Source organism: Mytilus edulis, chromosome 3 (genome assembly GCF_963676685.1).
Source record: "Mytilus edulis chromosome 3, xbMytEdul2.2, whole genome shotgun sequence".
NCBI lineage: Eukaryota > Metazoa > Mollusca > Bivalvia > Mytilida > Mytilidae > Mytilus > Mytilus edulis.
This window is the reverse complement of record NC_092346.1, coordinates 21,902,581-21,918,455: the sequence shown is the minus strand read 5'-3', so window position 1 is coordinate 21,918,455 and position 15,875 is coordinate 21,902,581. Positions and strand designations below refer to the sequence as shown.

The 15,875-nt window shown below is 33.6% G+C and overlaps 1 protein-coding gene across 1 annotated transcript in view; it reads left to right on the top strand.

Moving 5' to 3' along the window:
* The window catches only part of LOC139514210 (uncharacterized), a 179,066-nt gene extending 172,457 nt beyond the window's left edge, over positions 1-6,609 (top strand). The window contains exon 25 of the mRNA XM_071303036.1: positions 5,819-6,609. Within this exon, the coding sequence (XP_071159137.1) occupies positions 5,819-6,584 (766 nt within the window). The 3' untranslated portion in view covers positions 6,585-6,609. The remainder of the gene's footprint in view (positions 1-5,818) is intronic.
* The last annotated feature ends 9,266 nt before the right edge of the window (positions 6,610-15,875 follow it).

The window sequence follows — 15,875 nt, the reverse complement described above, 5'->3', positions numbered from 1 at the left end:
GACATACTAATTAAAAGCAAATCAAACACCAGGTCTAGCCACGAACAAACATACCGACAAATTGGATACCGCAAAGACAGTTACAAATTTTCATTTTTCTCCGAACTATAAAAGACTGGAACAAATTACCTGAACCAATAGCCTGCAGCACCACTACTGAGTGCTTCAAGGAGAAACTCACTAGAGAGATGCTCCTTGACACTTACAAACACCTACATGTTTAAATGTATCTTGTTTTTATCTTATACCACAAATTAAAAATAAAAATTGAAACATATTACTTACATATATATATATATATATATATGTATCTATAAAATTGAAAAACTATTAATTAAAAGCATTGTTCAACCAGGGGTCCGCCAGAAAGTAATCATCAACCAGTTGATGTTTTTTCTGTATATAAAGAAGAGAAGAGTTTGTGTTAAATTGGGATAAGAATTATCTATGTTAAAAATAAAGAAATACTTGGCATGAGTAAAGTTTTATCACAACCACAACTGAAAGTTAACTAATCAAATGCTCATCTTTTTGTTTATCCCTGTTAACAAGCTAAGCATGTCACTCAAGTTTAAACAATATATTTCATTTAAACACCAAATAATAAAAGAAACACCCAAGATATACCTTTCACAGATCTATTTTTTTCTAGCATTTGTACCTGGTGGTTATCCAATACCTTTAGGTAGAGCAGAATTCTTTCGTACATGTGTGTGGACGAATTTGATTCCAATTGACCACTGTTAATTAGTTGTTCCTCATCCATATAGTTAGCATGTCTTGAATATTTCCGTTTGACCACCTAATACCACACTGTGGTTGCATGATTGGAGAAGTCTTCGCTTCGAGTGAACAGTAACTAGTTCTGGTCACATTGTGATCTTTGTTTTCCCTGATTCAAATTTACATTTCGTTAAGATTCAAGAAATTTACATCCTAGATTTTCAACCACAAGAGAGTTTTAGAGGCCTTTAAACTCAAAGATATTAAATCAAGGCCTCCGGATTGCTCATGTGCATCGTCACAATACAATTATAGTCCAGCTAGTCATGTTATTACTGGTGACCTTGGCATCGTTACAAATGAAAAACTATGAGAGTTGTTAGCCAAGGGACCAAAATATAGAATCCCCCAGCCCATCAACTGGAAAAGGAATTTCAAGTTACTGATGGATGCAGTTGAGGACTATGCAAGAAAATAGGTAAAGCACGAACCAGACGAACCAGAACTGGACACTTTGACTGAATGGATCAAAGCTATTCGATCATGCATTCAGAGGCGCATACAAAAACAACGATGTAATATGAGTACAAGAGTTACTAACCCTTTCAAGAATCCGGATGTTGTGGATGCTTTATCCTCTTTGCATGACAAATATGTCTTTGTTCCAGCAGATAAAGCCTCCAATAATATTGTCTTCATATGTAAAAAAACATTACTTGCAATGTCTACAACAGAGCTTGGAATAAATAAAACTGCTGGTAACCCTACATATTCTTTAACATCATTTACCAAGGACGAAACTTTATAAAATCATAAATCTGTCCTTCTTTCTTTATGTATCAAAATCAAAGAAAACGAAGAAAATTTAATTTCATTATACTGGATACCTAAATTACACAAAACTCAATATAAAGAACGATACATAGCTGGTTCTTCAAAATGTTAGACTAAACAAGTTTCTAAAGTACTGACTACTATTCTTTCCACAGATGTGGATTTTCAAAAATTCGAAAGATCTACTGCTTAATCTTCGATCACAATATTTGTAATTTTGCAGCAACATAAAGACTTTTGATTTTTCTACGCTATACACTACTATTCCCCAGGCTCAGTTGATAGATCGACTTCATCATCTCATAAAACAGAGCTTTTTCTATAAAAATGGGAATCGTAGATACAAATTTTTTGTTTTGGGTTACAATAGTTCATATTTTGTGAAGAATCACACTGAATCTTCCAGAAAATATACTGAAGATGATATTATCAAAATGCTGGACTTTTTGATCGACAATATATTTGTTGAATTTGGAGGATTTATATTTCAACAGACACTCGGTATTCTAATGGGTACTAATTGTGCACCCCTGTCGGCCGATTTGTTTTTGTACTCGTATGAAGCAGAATTCATTCAGAACCTTCTAAAAGACAAAAAGAAAAAGCACCTTGCGAAATTCTTTAATTTTACTTTCCGATATATTGATGATGTTCTATCATTGCATAACCCATATTTCAACCAATACTTACATCTCATATATCCCAGCGAACTTGAAATTAAGGATACTACTGATACTAGAAGGACTGCTTCATACCTTGATCTTTTCCTCAATATTGACGCAGATGGACGACTTCACACGAAAATCTATGATAAACGGGACGATTTCAACTTCCCAATTATCAATTTCCCATTTCTCAGCAGTAACATACCCTCTGCCCCTTCGTATGGTGTTTACATATCACAATTGATACGTTAGTTTCGTGCTTGTTCACATTATACGGACTTCAAATACAGAAGTGTGCTCCTTACACAGAAACTGCTTCAACTAAGTTATGAGGAGGACAGATTAAAATTGACACTCCGTAAATTGTATGGACACCATCACGAATTAGTTGATCCATACGATGTGTCTTTGACCAAACTAGCTAAGGACATTTTTACCACATGGTAGATTGTGATTTGTCATTACGTCGTCTAATCTTTTAATTACCGAACGTGACTTATTCCCGATTGTGACTGTTTTGCTGAGTGTGAATTCGCATTACTATAAGACATGTTACGGTACTTATCTATCCCACATTTATGTATTTAGTTTGATGTTGTATTTGTAATTCTCAACGGATTTTGTCAAATTTGTTGACCTCTTTTCTATTATACTTATGTGTTATGGTAAAGAAAATTAATCACCGCCTTCATTTATTAGATTTGATTTTGTTCAACGTAATCTGAACGATGTTTTACGTTTGAAGTCAGAAGTATTGCAATGTGCAATGTATTTAAATGTAATATCAGTATTTAGTTCTATTATAATCTTTAATTTTTGAGATATAGTTTTTCAAATGTGACGTCATTTTTGTGCTCTTTCAGAAATTTAAATGTGACGTAATTTTTGTGCCTTTTCACCACTTCGTATGTGACGTCAATTTTATGACTTTTTGCGTTTAGGCCTGGACTAAGTCGGGTGTGTCTATTTTATGTATTTTTTTGTTTTTGTATTATGTATTCGGGTTTTGTTTTCTGTAATTAGTTAAGACTCCAGTTTAATTATGTATATCTTTTATATTCATGTGATAAAATTTACTGTTTGCAATAGCATAAGTTGTTCTAAATAATAAGGATTTTTTTATCACAAGCAAAAAACCCTAACCGTATTTGGCACAACCTTTTTTCAACTTTTGATTCTCAGTGCTGTACAATTTTGTACCTTTTTTTGACTTTCGAACTTTTATATCTGGGCGTCACTGGTAAGTCTTGTGTGGATGAGGCGCGTTTTTGGCGTAATGAATTTTAAACCTGATGCCTTTTGTTATCTATTATTCATGTGTTTCTTTGCCTAGTACGTTCTCCTATTTATTTGTATTGTAGTCCTGTAATATTATTTTGTCATTTTAATGTTATATTTAACATTGCCATTAAAGTGCGAGGTTTGGCATGCCACAAAACCAGGTTCAACCCACCATTTTTTTTCTTTAAACATGTCCTGTTCCAAGTCAGGAAAATGGCCATTGTTATGTCATAGTTCGTTTCTGTGTGTGTAACATTTTTACGTTGTGTCGTTTGTTTTCTCTTATATTTTAGTGTGAATTCACATTACTATGAATCGTGTCACGGTACTTTTCTATCCCAAATTCATGTATTTGGTTTTGATGTTATATTTGTTATTCTCATCGGATTTTGTCTAAACTTAGTCCGTTTCTGTGTGTGTTACATTTTAATGTTGTGTCAATGTTCTCCACTTATATTTAATGCGTTTTCCTCAGTTTTGGTTTGTTACCCCGATTTTGTTTTTTTTTGTCCATAGATTTACGAGTTCTGAACAGCGGTATACTACTGTTGCCTTTATTTATTGTTGCTTAAGTGTCAATCTGTCAAAGGAGGCAGTGGTGAAAACATGACAAACACAAACTCACTTAAGACGACATTAATTTATGTTCAAACACGTATAATGGTACACGATATAACATTCGTTTCATTTTCCTGTTCTAGTAATTCAAGGTACAATTTGGTTGAAATGCCCTTGAAATTAAACATTAAGATGAGCTAATACCGTAACTTTCTTTTATTCTAACCAGATTTCTTGAATTACCAGACACATAGAAAAGGAAGACTAACTCAGGGTGAGGGATTCTTCAAAAGAGGGTGGTAACGTCGGCGGGTTTTTCGGCCATGTTTTGACTTTTTTTATTGCCCGATTCTTACAACATGTTTAAAGCACTTAAATGCTTATAATTCAAATTTAGAAGTGGAAAGATTAGATGGGTATTTTCTAAATTTTACATATCCAAAGATGATGTGGTTGGCAATGTTTCATATCTTTAGTTGTATATTTTTTACCAGCTCAAACCAACTTGGCCATTAAAGAAAAATACCACAAAGAAATGCGAGCAAGTTCTGTTTTGATTCAAGAAAAAACTAAACATTGAAAATCTATTAAATAAGTTTATATTAATTTTGGAGTATAATTTTCAAAACATTATTATCTAGAATATTTCACCGAATGTACCTGTATTTGGAAGATGAAAAAATCCCAAAATTAACTTATTGCCTGAAATATTTTTTGGCAACAAGTTGAATAATCATCATCAACTTTCAGGAATTAAGCGTAATGCCTGGGAATTCAGGCAATATCTTCATGCGTTCATGGGATTTAATGCCTAATTTCACTTAGTGTCCCTAACAAATACACAAAAAAAAGCTTTACCAGCGTTACCAGAAGTATTTAAAGAGTTAGTCCCTTTCTTCCCGCATTCAATAATTGATTTGTCAATTTGCAAAATATATACTGGTGCAGTCTGGAGAAACAAATTGTTTTCTTTAAGGATACTAGAACACACCCGTGATATCGCGGGTCCGTGACTGAATTGAAGTATATGACTATGCCTAAGCCTTATTTTAGTATTGGAATTGTCATCTGATAAAGTCATGCCGGTTATAAGATACACAGTTTTCTCTGCTTTCAAAATCTTTTTGTTTGAACCCGTCGACCTGGAACTTATTAATTATCGGTAATATTAATTATTTGGAAAACAAAAGGTCCTGGAATGGAGTATTTTTTAATCAACAGCATTGTAAATAAAGTTGAATTCTTTTATTCGCTGTTTTACGTCATGCCCGCTAACAAATTGAAAACTGTACCTATACGCCTTATTTTAAGTCCAGGTTTTTAGTTTTTTAGTATTCGTATTGTTATCTTAGAAAGTCTTACTGATTAAAATACTACAATAGGAAACAATTTGACAATGATTGAATTTAGTAGTGCCAACCCTGTGATTATAACCCGTGTATATAGCAAAATCCTTAATACACCGTTTGGTGGTGCGCCTGTCAGATGCGGAACGTACAGATAAGGTAATAGGTAACAGGTGAATATACTATTGGTATCGGTATCGGATTCGACCCGGAACTTGTTAAATATTGGCAATATTAATTATGTGGAAAACAAAAGGGTCTGGAGTGGTGTAATTTTTAATCTACACCATTGTCCTATATTAGTTATATATAAAGTTGAATTCTTTGATTTGTTGTTTTTACCCGATGACGGCTGACAAATTGGACCTCGTTATTTTAGTATTATAGATAATTATGTTTTCTTGTTTTTAGATACCAAATAATGATGTTATGTTGGGAACAGTTTCCCGTCAACAGACCGACGTTTTCTGCATTGAAGGAAATGCTAGAGTCCATGATGTTAGATTCCTGTGGAGTTGAATACTTTAATTTTGGTATCAATAAATCAAAATACTACCAAAATATTGAAAATGATGAGATTGTAGTCAATGTACTCGTCGAAAATAACGTAATCGAGTCAAACTCCTCCGGACTGTTGAATGAGGAAAGCGAAAGACAACAAAACGCAGCAACAGACGATATGACGGACTATGGCGAAAAAAGTAAAGACAATACTGAAGTATTAGAGTTGGAAAATACCAACGACAGATTCAGTTGTACAGGAAATGAAAACGAGGTTTCAGTAAACTCTTTCAATGAAGGAAATGGGAGCATATCAGAGGACAACGTGTGTTTACAGAGTTTAACAATGGAGGCCAATACAAAAAGCACTTGGTTTGGTTTAGAAGTTATCAAAAGTTTGGAATCAGATGAGTACGACTACGAAGCGGATGACAGTTCACTAAGCGAAACTAGTCCATCTACTGGATGCCAGCAAGTGTTTTTCTCTTCATCGAACGAAGAAGATGAAATATTAAATTTTCCAAAACTTTTTTCAGCCAAAAGATATCCAAAAGAAAAGCATCCGCGATTTAAAACCAAGCTTACGCAAAAAAGCATTCACCAAAGGGCTCGCAGACAACTAAGTAATGTGACTGATTCGGGTATATCAACATCTAGCTATTCAGAATCACTATAAAGAAATAAAAATATCAATTACATAATTCTATTAAAGCTTCTGTTATTTTCACTTGATCATCATGAGTTGATGCATACAACTTATGAAATTCTTAATTAAAACGTCTTGTTTTATCTATGGCAAAGACGGATAAAAAACAAGGAACAAAAAACATTACAGGCTTAACGATAACAGGTAATATCATAACCAAAACGAAAAGGGACGAAAATACAAACAACAGTTTACAAAAAAATACACAAAAAAACAAGGTTGGATAACACGAACCCCAGCAAAAACTATGGACTAACTAAAAAGGCACCGGAAGAGCTCTAGAAATGGATACGTTATATAGTTGTTACACTTCTTTAATAAATCAGAGAGGCATGACACACGGTTGTAAATACTACATATTGAAGTAAGTTCCTTTAGAAACAGTGTTGAAATTTCTACAAAATTTTTTTAAGTGATTATTCTTATTTTAAATATCATGCATATTGGAGATTTTGCGTTCAGTCAGTAGGATTGATTCATACATGTCGTGATATCTGTTACATATACTAAAGCAACAATGAGCTCTAGTGTGACAAAACATTACTTGGAAAACTAAAGATTGAGCAACACAGACCCCAGAAAAAATAGGGATAAACTCGTATGCTCGTATTTTTTAACCCTACATGCTTACATTGCCTATGTAAATTTTAAAATTGTTTGCATGCACATTGAATGACAAATTTATGTGACCTATAAAACAATTTCTGACTTCAGACACACAAATCAATTAATGTGTTTGTAGATAGATGTTTTTGTGTTCTGTTAAATTGTTCCTTTTAAAATTGTTATACAATGATGACTGATGTACCCATATTTTGACTTTTTTATTTATTGTGTCTGTTTAGTATACGCATCCATGTAAATATAACGCAATTTGATGAAACTGTCATCAAAGTGAGAGGGTTAGCGCTATAAGACCAGGTTTAATCCACCATTTTCTACATTTGAAAATGCCTGTACCAAGTCAGGAATATAACAGTTCTTATCCATTCGTTTTTGATGCGTTTTGTTATTTGATTTTGCCATGTGATTATGGACTTTCCGAATTGATTTTCCCCTAGTTCAGTATTTTTGTGATCTTACTTTATGCTATTGAAGTGTCAGCATTTCATGCTTCGAAAATTAAAACCCAACAAAATAGTATAATATATCATACAGAAAACACCTATGAACTTCACGATCCTACATTGCTGTCGATACATATATTTTCACATGGCACATGGATATGTTCTCTGACTACTAATGCAGACGTTGTATGCTATAGTGATTGGAATTTTAGTCTTAGATACATGATATGTTTATTAGTTGTTATTGGCTTTGAATTAGCTTTCAGTAGCTTTCAGTAGCTTTCAGTAGCTCAGAGTACTCTCAGATCTATACTTCATCAGTCCTTAATGTTTTTGTAAGTTGTATTAGTGCTCTGAAATAAGCCCGTTTCAACTGATTTCTTTTATTTGTTCTGGTGTCATGCTGTTTCATCAGTTTTCGAATTTAGGGGTTACTTGGGTATCCCGAAAAATATATGTGCCTGAACCAAGTCATGTATGCGCCTGTGATTCAGTGATTTTACATATATATTTGTTTTTCGTGTATTGTTTTGTACATAAATCAGGCAGCTAATTTCTTTTTTGAATGATGTTACATAAGTCATTTCAGTGGCTTTTATAGGAGAGAGAAGAAATATGCTGGAGTGTTATCTAAACTCTAAAATGCTATCTAAAATGTGGGTATTGCTATACGTTTACTTTTCTACATTGGCTAGAGGTATAGGGGGAGGGTTAAGATCCAATAAACATGTTTAACCCCGCCGCATGTTTGCGCCTGTCCCAAGTCAGGAGCATCTGGCCTTTGTTAGTCTTGTATTATTTTTAATTTTAGTTTCTTGTGTATGATTTGGAGTTTAGTATGGCGTTCATAATCACTGAACTAGTATATATATATATATATTTGTTAAGGGGCCAGCTGAAGGACGCCTCCAGGTGCGGGAATTGCTGCCTGCATTGAAGACCTATTGGTGACCTTCTGCTGTTGTCTGTTCTATTGTCGGATTGTTGTCTCTTTGACACATTTCCCATTTCCATTCTCAATTTTACAAAAAAGTACACAAAAAGTACCCAAAAAAAAACAAATGGAAAACCAGAGACTGAGCAAAAACTGGGGTGGTCTCGGGTGCTCCGAAAGAGTAATCAGACCCTGCCTTCACACATGGCACTCGTCGTGGTTCTTGTTTTAGTGCAAACACAGTAATAAAAAATAAAAACAACACGTTACAAATGTCATGCGTCTGAAGAGCTTTTCTGGATTTCGCTCTAAACCGAATATTTGAGAGTCAATGGTGAATATTTTTTTCACTATTATCTGTGAAACTGATATTCTATAAAGGTCAACCAACTCGGAATGGCGTCTGTAAAACTAACGAAGGAATGACTTCAACTTCACCACTTGGTAACTCTTGTTCAAATAGACACCTTGTGAGCAGCAATCATCTATCAAGTAAATCATGAAAGGAAATACAAGAGCTGGATGATTCGTCTTCCAAATGGCTTATGTTATTTATCCAGATAAAACCGAAATTATGATCTTTTCAAATATTGAAACTCTAGACCTTAGCTTTTCCTTAAATGGTAAAAATATGCCTTTAAGTACATCTCATAACCACCTGGGAATTAATTTCAGTAGGGACGCAAAATGGAACAATCATATTGAAAGTATAATTACAAGTGTAAAGAAACGCTTAAACTTAAACTCGTAAACTTAAATACCGATTATCTAGAAACAATTTAGAAAAACTATACTTAGTATAGTTTTTATTCGACCCATTTTTGGATATGCCACGGAAGTGTGGGATAATTGTGGAATAGGCTACTCACATAGATTAGAAAATTTGCAATAAGAGGCCGCAAGAATAGTAACCCGTCTACCTATATTTACAAAATCTAAAACTTTATATTATGAGGTTGGCTTGGAATCTCTTTTTGAAAGAAGAAGAAGAAGAAAATTACAGATGTTTTATAACATGAACCAAAGGCATGCACCAGAGTACTTATGAATTCTTGTACTTCCGTGTGTACAAAGTACAACCAACTATCCGTTGCGAAATGGTCATGGTTCCATATTGTAGACTTGCCCTTACTACTGAATCGTGTATCCCCTCTACAATACGTGAATGGATAAACTTGATCCAAAAATTCGCAGTGTCGACTCTATTTCTAAATTTAAGAGAGAATTAAAAAACGATAGTCTATTATGTAAAATTGAAACGTTTTATTTGAACGGCCAAAGGAAATTGAATATTATCTTAACGCAATTTCGATGTTCCGCTTCATTCTTAAACAATGACCTATTTAGAGCTAATATTATAAATGATCCTTCTTGTCATTGTGGGTCAGATATTGGGGATGTCTACCATTACTTCTTCGTTTGTTCAAAATACACATCATTTAGATAAACCTTATTCAATAATCTTAACAGGCTATCCGAAAACTTTTTTCGATACCAAAATATTAATTTGCGGACACTTGGAACTTTCGAACGAGCAAAATATTCAAATTTTCAAACATGTTCAAAATTTCATAAAAAGGTCAAACAGATTTCTTATGCCTTGATAGAGCGTTACTGTTACTGGCACGGAACATCATCGTCATCACCAATACACACGTCATCGTCACAGAATTTTATGACTTTTCAAACTTTCTTTTTTTTTCTTTTTCTCTCTCTCTCCTCTTTTTAATATGAAAGTTAGTATTATATTCGATAAACTGTTTGCTTTATATGCATGTCCGTTATATTATACTATTATTGTAATTTTATATTGTATTAAACATGGAGAACACTTCATAAGTATGATTTACTTGTGTCTAATCCATTTTGCTTTAATTCAGCAAATAAAATATGTTTAAACTAAACTAAACAAGTCCTGAAAACTCGTATCAACTCGGAGATATATACTCCGTTTGCAGGCGTTGTTGGATGTTGCTTCATAGAAATGGAAAGTTAAAGTTTGCTATGTGGTATGGACTTTGTTAAATTCCGTGTGGAGACCTACAGTTGCTAACTTCTGTGTTATTTGGTCTCTGGAAGAGAGTTGTATCATTGACAATTCAAACACATTTTCTTATTTTTATATGGGTACACTGAGACTATTAGTATAATAGTCCCAGGGGTACCACAACTTTGACTTTTTGGGGTACCACAAGTTTGACTTTAGTTATATACTAGTATTATCTGTGTGATGATAATAGATTGGCAATGTCTGATCGAAAGTGTTACTTTTCTTGTTAGGATTATTTAAACGCTTTCTACATCGTATTGAAAAATCATTATCTGTTCAGTATACACATACTTGAATGACCACAAAAAACACATCTAGATTATTATTCAGTACTTGTGAGGTTTCTTCTTGCATCTTTATGATTAAGAATATCAATAAAAGCACAGTTCGATTTCTTATGTTTTGTTGTGTTCGGATAGGAAAATTATGTCATGAATAATATTCTCATTATCCTGTCTTTTCTAGAATACCTCTACTGACTAGTCTCGTGTGTCTTTTGAGATCATAGAAAGTTTAACAGTACTACGGGTGTATGCTTTGGTATTGTAACAGTTATTGCGTATGTTTTTTAATGAAGTGTTTTCTCATATATACTTCTTACCTTTTTCTAGTTCGCCCTGTATACTTATTATTGCTGTAAAACCATTTCACAGATAATTTTTTGTTAATTTCATGTCAATCAACCTTATGTGCCCAGTGGTTTTCAGTGATTCTACCCAGTACATCTAGTACTCCCACAACAATTTCTAGAGCGAGACGAAATCTCGAAGAATCATTTATCTGTTGATGCAACTTTAGAATTTCAATTAAAGATTAAGGTCTTCTTTCACTTAAAAGGACACATAAATTGTATATAAGAGTCTTTACAAAAAAGGTTTATTACTGGATCTGTCAATTGCCCGTTGCTCGCTTCAAGAAACATCTTCCAAAATTATCGGCTTCTATTTCACCAACAATCAACACGAGCCAGGCTTCATGATGATTTGTGAAAATATCATATTCAAGGACGTTGTGAAAGCTCCAAACACCTTTTTGAACATATTAAATGAAGTTCATCTTGCAAAAGTATAAACTGAACCATTTGATTCTCTATATTTTACACAAGTAATCCCCATTCTACACTTGAAGACAAAATGAAAGGTATTAGAATTTGTCAGTTACGCAAGCTCTAGAATATCGTATCAATTGGGAGATATATACTAGTGTTCAATATGCAGGCGCTGCTAACTGGGAGATATATACTAGTGTTCAATATGCAGGCGCTGCTAACTGGGAGATATTTACTAGAGCTCAATATGCAGGCGCTGCTAACTGGGAGATATATACTAGTGTTCAATATGCAGGCGCTGCTAACTGGAAGATATATACTAGTGTTCAATATGCAGGCGCTGCTAACTGGAAGATATATACTAGTGTTCAATATGCAGGCGCTGCTAACTGGGAGATATTTACTAGAGCTCAATATGCTGGCGCTATTGTATCAGCTGTGAGATATTAACTAGAGTTCACTATGCAGGCGCTGATGTAGCAACTGTGAGATATTAACTAGAGCTCACTATACAGGCGCTCATGTATCAACTGGGAAATATTTAGTAGTGCTCAACATGAAGGCGCTGCTGGATTGTTCCGACATAGAAATGTAAGTTCTAAATTCAAAAGATTCATATTTTAATGTAATTAGGCAGATGATCACTAATATGGTGCACTTAAAGTAGCCACTATCCAATCCACTTCTACCTGAATGCTAATCTTCAAATGATTTTTACTTGGACTTAAGCAGAATGAGTGATTTTACTAGCTGGACAGTAACTGATCACCCACCAAGAGCACCTTAGTTTACCGGGTATTTTAATGGGAACCTCTTGCTCAATCTAGTTTTTTGTGAACTTGTCATTTAGTCGTATACGTTTTTCTTTGTTTTTGTTCTACTTTCTATTGCCTCTGTGATATCTGCAATCCTGTGTATTGTTTCTGTAGCCTGATTAGATTGTCTTGCAAATTATGACAGTATTTCTATCTTTTATAAAATAATTGATTACGATTTCAGTACCAGTCTTTCTGTTGAATGTCAGTGGTTCTCTCAGTACACTCCGGTTTCCCCCAATTATAAATCCTGTGTTTAACACCAACGATCAATCAATCAACTTTTTAACTGATGTATTTTTAAGATCTAAAAATATGAGTTCGTAGTCAAGGCAGAAATTTAATGGTGAACGCAGTGCCCGATTTCTCTTTTTAAAGTACATTTCGATAATCAGAATGCCTACATTTACTTTGATAACATATACTAGTAAAAGAAAATCTAGTAAAGGTGCAAGTAAGAAGTAGTTACAATTTGATATGGGGGGTGGGGGGTTAATATTGCATTAAACTTTAATTGACTATAGAAAGAGATGTTTCAACTGGATATCTGGGGTGCGTGAGTGTGTATCTAAATGAAAGGGACTTCCTAATACTAGTATAAGACACGAGCACACTTGGTACTGAATCTGAATCGTTACGTCATCTCTTTTTGGTTCCAGACCATAAAATAGACAGAGCAAAACTAATAGGCACAAATCAGAAATACCAAGAATCAACAAACATAAAACAAAAGACAGAAAGTATTGATCTAAACGGATCGTTTAAAGCCACACCCCACACTCATTTTCTCTCACACGACCGAAAAACAGTCCTTGAATATACTAGAGAACTCCAGTCAATATTAATCCAAATTATTTCTACATTTTGATATCCCCCCACCCTCTATATTTAGTCAGCGTAGTGTTTAGGGTGTCGATAAAGTGCATGTATAAGCGACTTTTCGTATATGTCTAATAAGAACGTCATCTAAATGGCAAAACTTGTAATAAAAATCCGGCCTCTGTGTTCTATATATACGTTATCTTTTTTTAAATAAAAGTGGTGATTTTAGGCGATTACATATATAGTTTATAAATTTGTCTTATTGGCAGTTATACCACATCTCCTTATTTTTATAAAGTCTAACTTATCAACATTATACAATAAATGGGAACTCTATATATATAAGTGGGTGTACTGTTACACACTATAATCTCCTGTATGTTCTAATTGTGGTTTTTAGTTTGACCATATCTAGTCAGTATGGCGCCAACATGTGACTTCTGATTCAAGTCCTGTTTTTGTTTAAGCTTAATACTATCAGAGCTCCAGATCCACGGGCGTCCTGTGTTTAAGCGTCATATAGAAGGTGTGTCAATATTGTAATAATCCATAAATTGATGATTTTGTATTTTGTATTAAAATGTTCAAAATGTGTCCTTTCAATAATTACTTGTACTGATTCATTGGTGCGTTACATAGTTCATCTAATCATTGTAACCACAAGATTAAGAACAAATTGAAGTATCCATAAGATTGTTTGATGTCTATTCTTTGACGCGTTAAAGACCACCACGCTGAAGTAACTACAATTACATTTAGTCGTTAAGTTAACATGCATGTATATCCTTGAAGTTATAACCAATTATGTAGTAACAACTGATGTGCACGAATATTCTGTTCTCATGACCGAGGTCATTCGTATATTATAAAAATGTCTATTTCGAGAGGGAAAAATTGCAACAACTTGTATGTTATGTGTGTCTCCGATTGCGAATCATGGTTGGAAAGCAAAATGTTGAATGACAAAATTTGTTCCATAAAACGTTTTGAGATTTACTGTTAATGGCGTTTGCGTTGGACACAATAGTTTATACCTAGACTTGCTACATGTCCCTTCCTGATTATGTTTTTTTTAAATTATGCCCCTTTAACAATGTTACCGCTATAATAATACTGTCACCTGCAGGAGGAATCAGTAAACATATAAATTAGTAAGAAAGAAATAAAAGAAAGGGAATTGTAGCAAGTCTAGTTTATACCTAAATGTAGTCGTTATGGTTTCATTGTGTTGTTATTGAATTTGTCGAAGCGGGAACACTGCATTTTTAAGATAGATTAAATTGATGCATTCATAACAGAACTAAAGTAAATGATCAACTTCCTATTCTTATTCATGCAACATATCGTAATCGTGTGTTTATTTCCTGCATGGCTGGATCAAACCGAAGACTTGAACTTAATTACTGTATAGTTAAAATCCCGAACGGCATGTCGGTTAGTACAAAGCAGACTGCAACTTCAATGTGCCACCTTTAGAAAATCTATTTTTAACACTGAATCGTCAAATACAAAACTTTTATAGATATTTTATAGCGAAACTGAAAATAACACTTTGTAAATGAGGTACGTACGAAGCGCTATTTTTTTCTGCATTAACCTTCTTTGAGGAGAATGCTCAAAAAACAAAAGTTCGAATCCACATGGAGGTATACATACTAACCTAAAAAAAAAAAAGCCAAAACCATACAAGTTCGTCTGAGGAAAATTGCAGATACTTTATATTGTTTGTCAGTGGTGAAACAAATCATGCACTTAGTACTAAAACAAAATAAGAAAATAATGCACTTTAAAATTTGGTGCGCTTTTCTGGGTTTGCCTTTGTCAGGAACGTAGCTGTCGCTCGTACAACAAGTTTATCAGTTAACAATTGGTGAAAATATTGTGATAGGAATAATAGTACTGTAAGTACCATTTATTTACAGGGCTGTATGCAGTTGAAAGTCTATTATATTTTTAATTATTTGTTCTGTCTCTTGATATTGTGTAAAACGGAGGCCTTTTCATTAACTCGACTAAACCCAGAATAACTGTTTCTAATATAGATTGTGAACATTCCTTCAAAGGGAAGGCAATTTCTTTTAAGATGACAGCATCTTTAGGATTGTATATATCGTTCACGTTGTAATAATTATAAATGAAAGGGTCAAATACTTCGTTCGTCTTTTTTAATAATCATTCCCTAGTTTAGTAAGCATAACCTTTATCGAATTGAGTTGGCATCAAATGAAGATTATTAAAATATAGTATCAAAAAAGTGCACTCCTTTTAATCATCGAGTGGGCTATAAATCTGAAAAAATACAAATTGCTGAATTAGATAAAGATCTTTTAAAAACAAGGTCTAAACAGTTTCGAGAAGTATTTACATTTGTAATACCTTAGCAGGTGGTATAACATTATTAAAATACTTTTGTTCATATTGAATACTTAAAGTCAAATCGTTTTATTGGCACAATTAGGTACTCAGTTGATAAATGTCATCCGTGGAATTCTATGTTTTGTTTGCTTGAATAGGTCCAGTTAAAA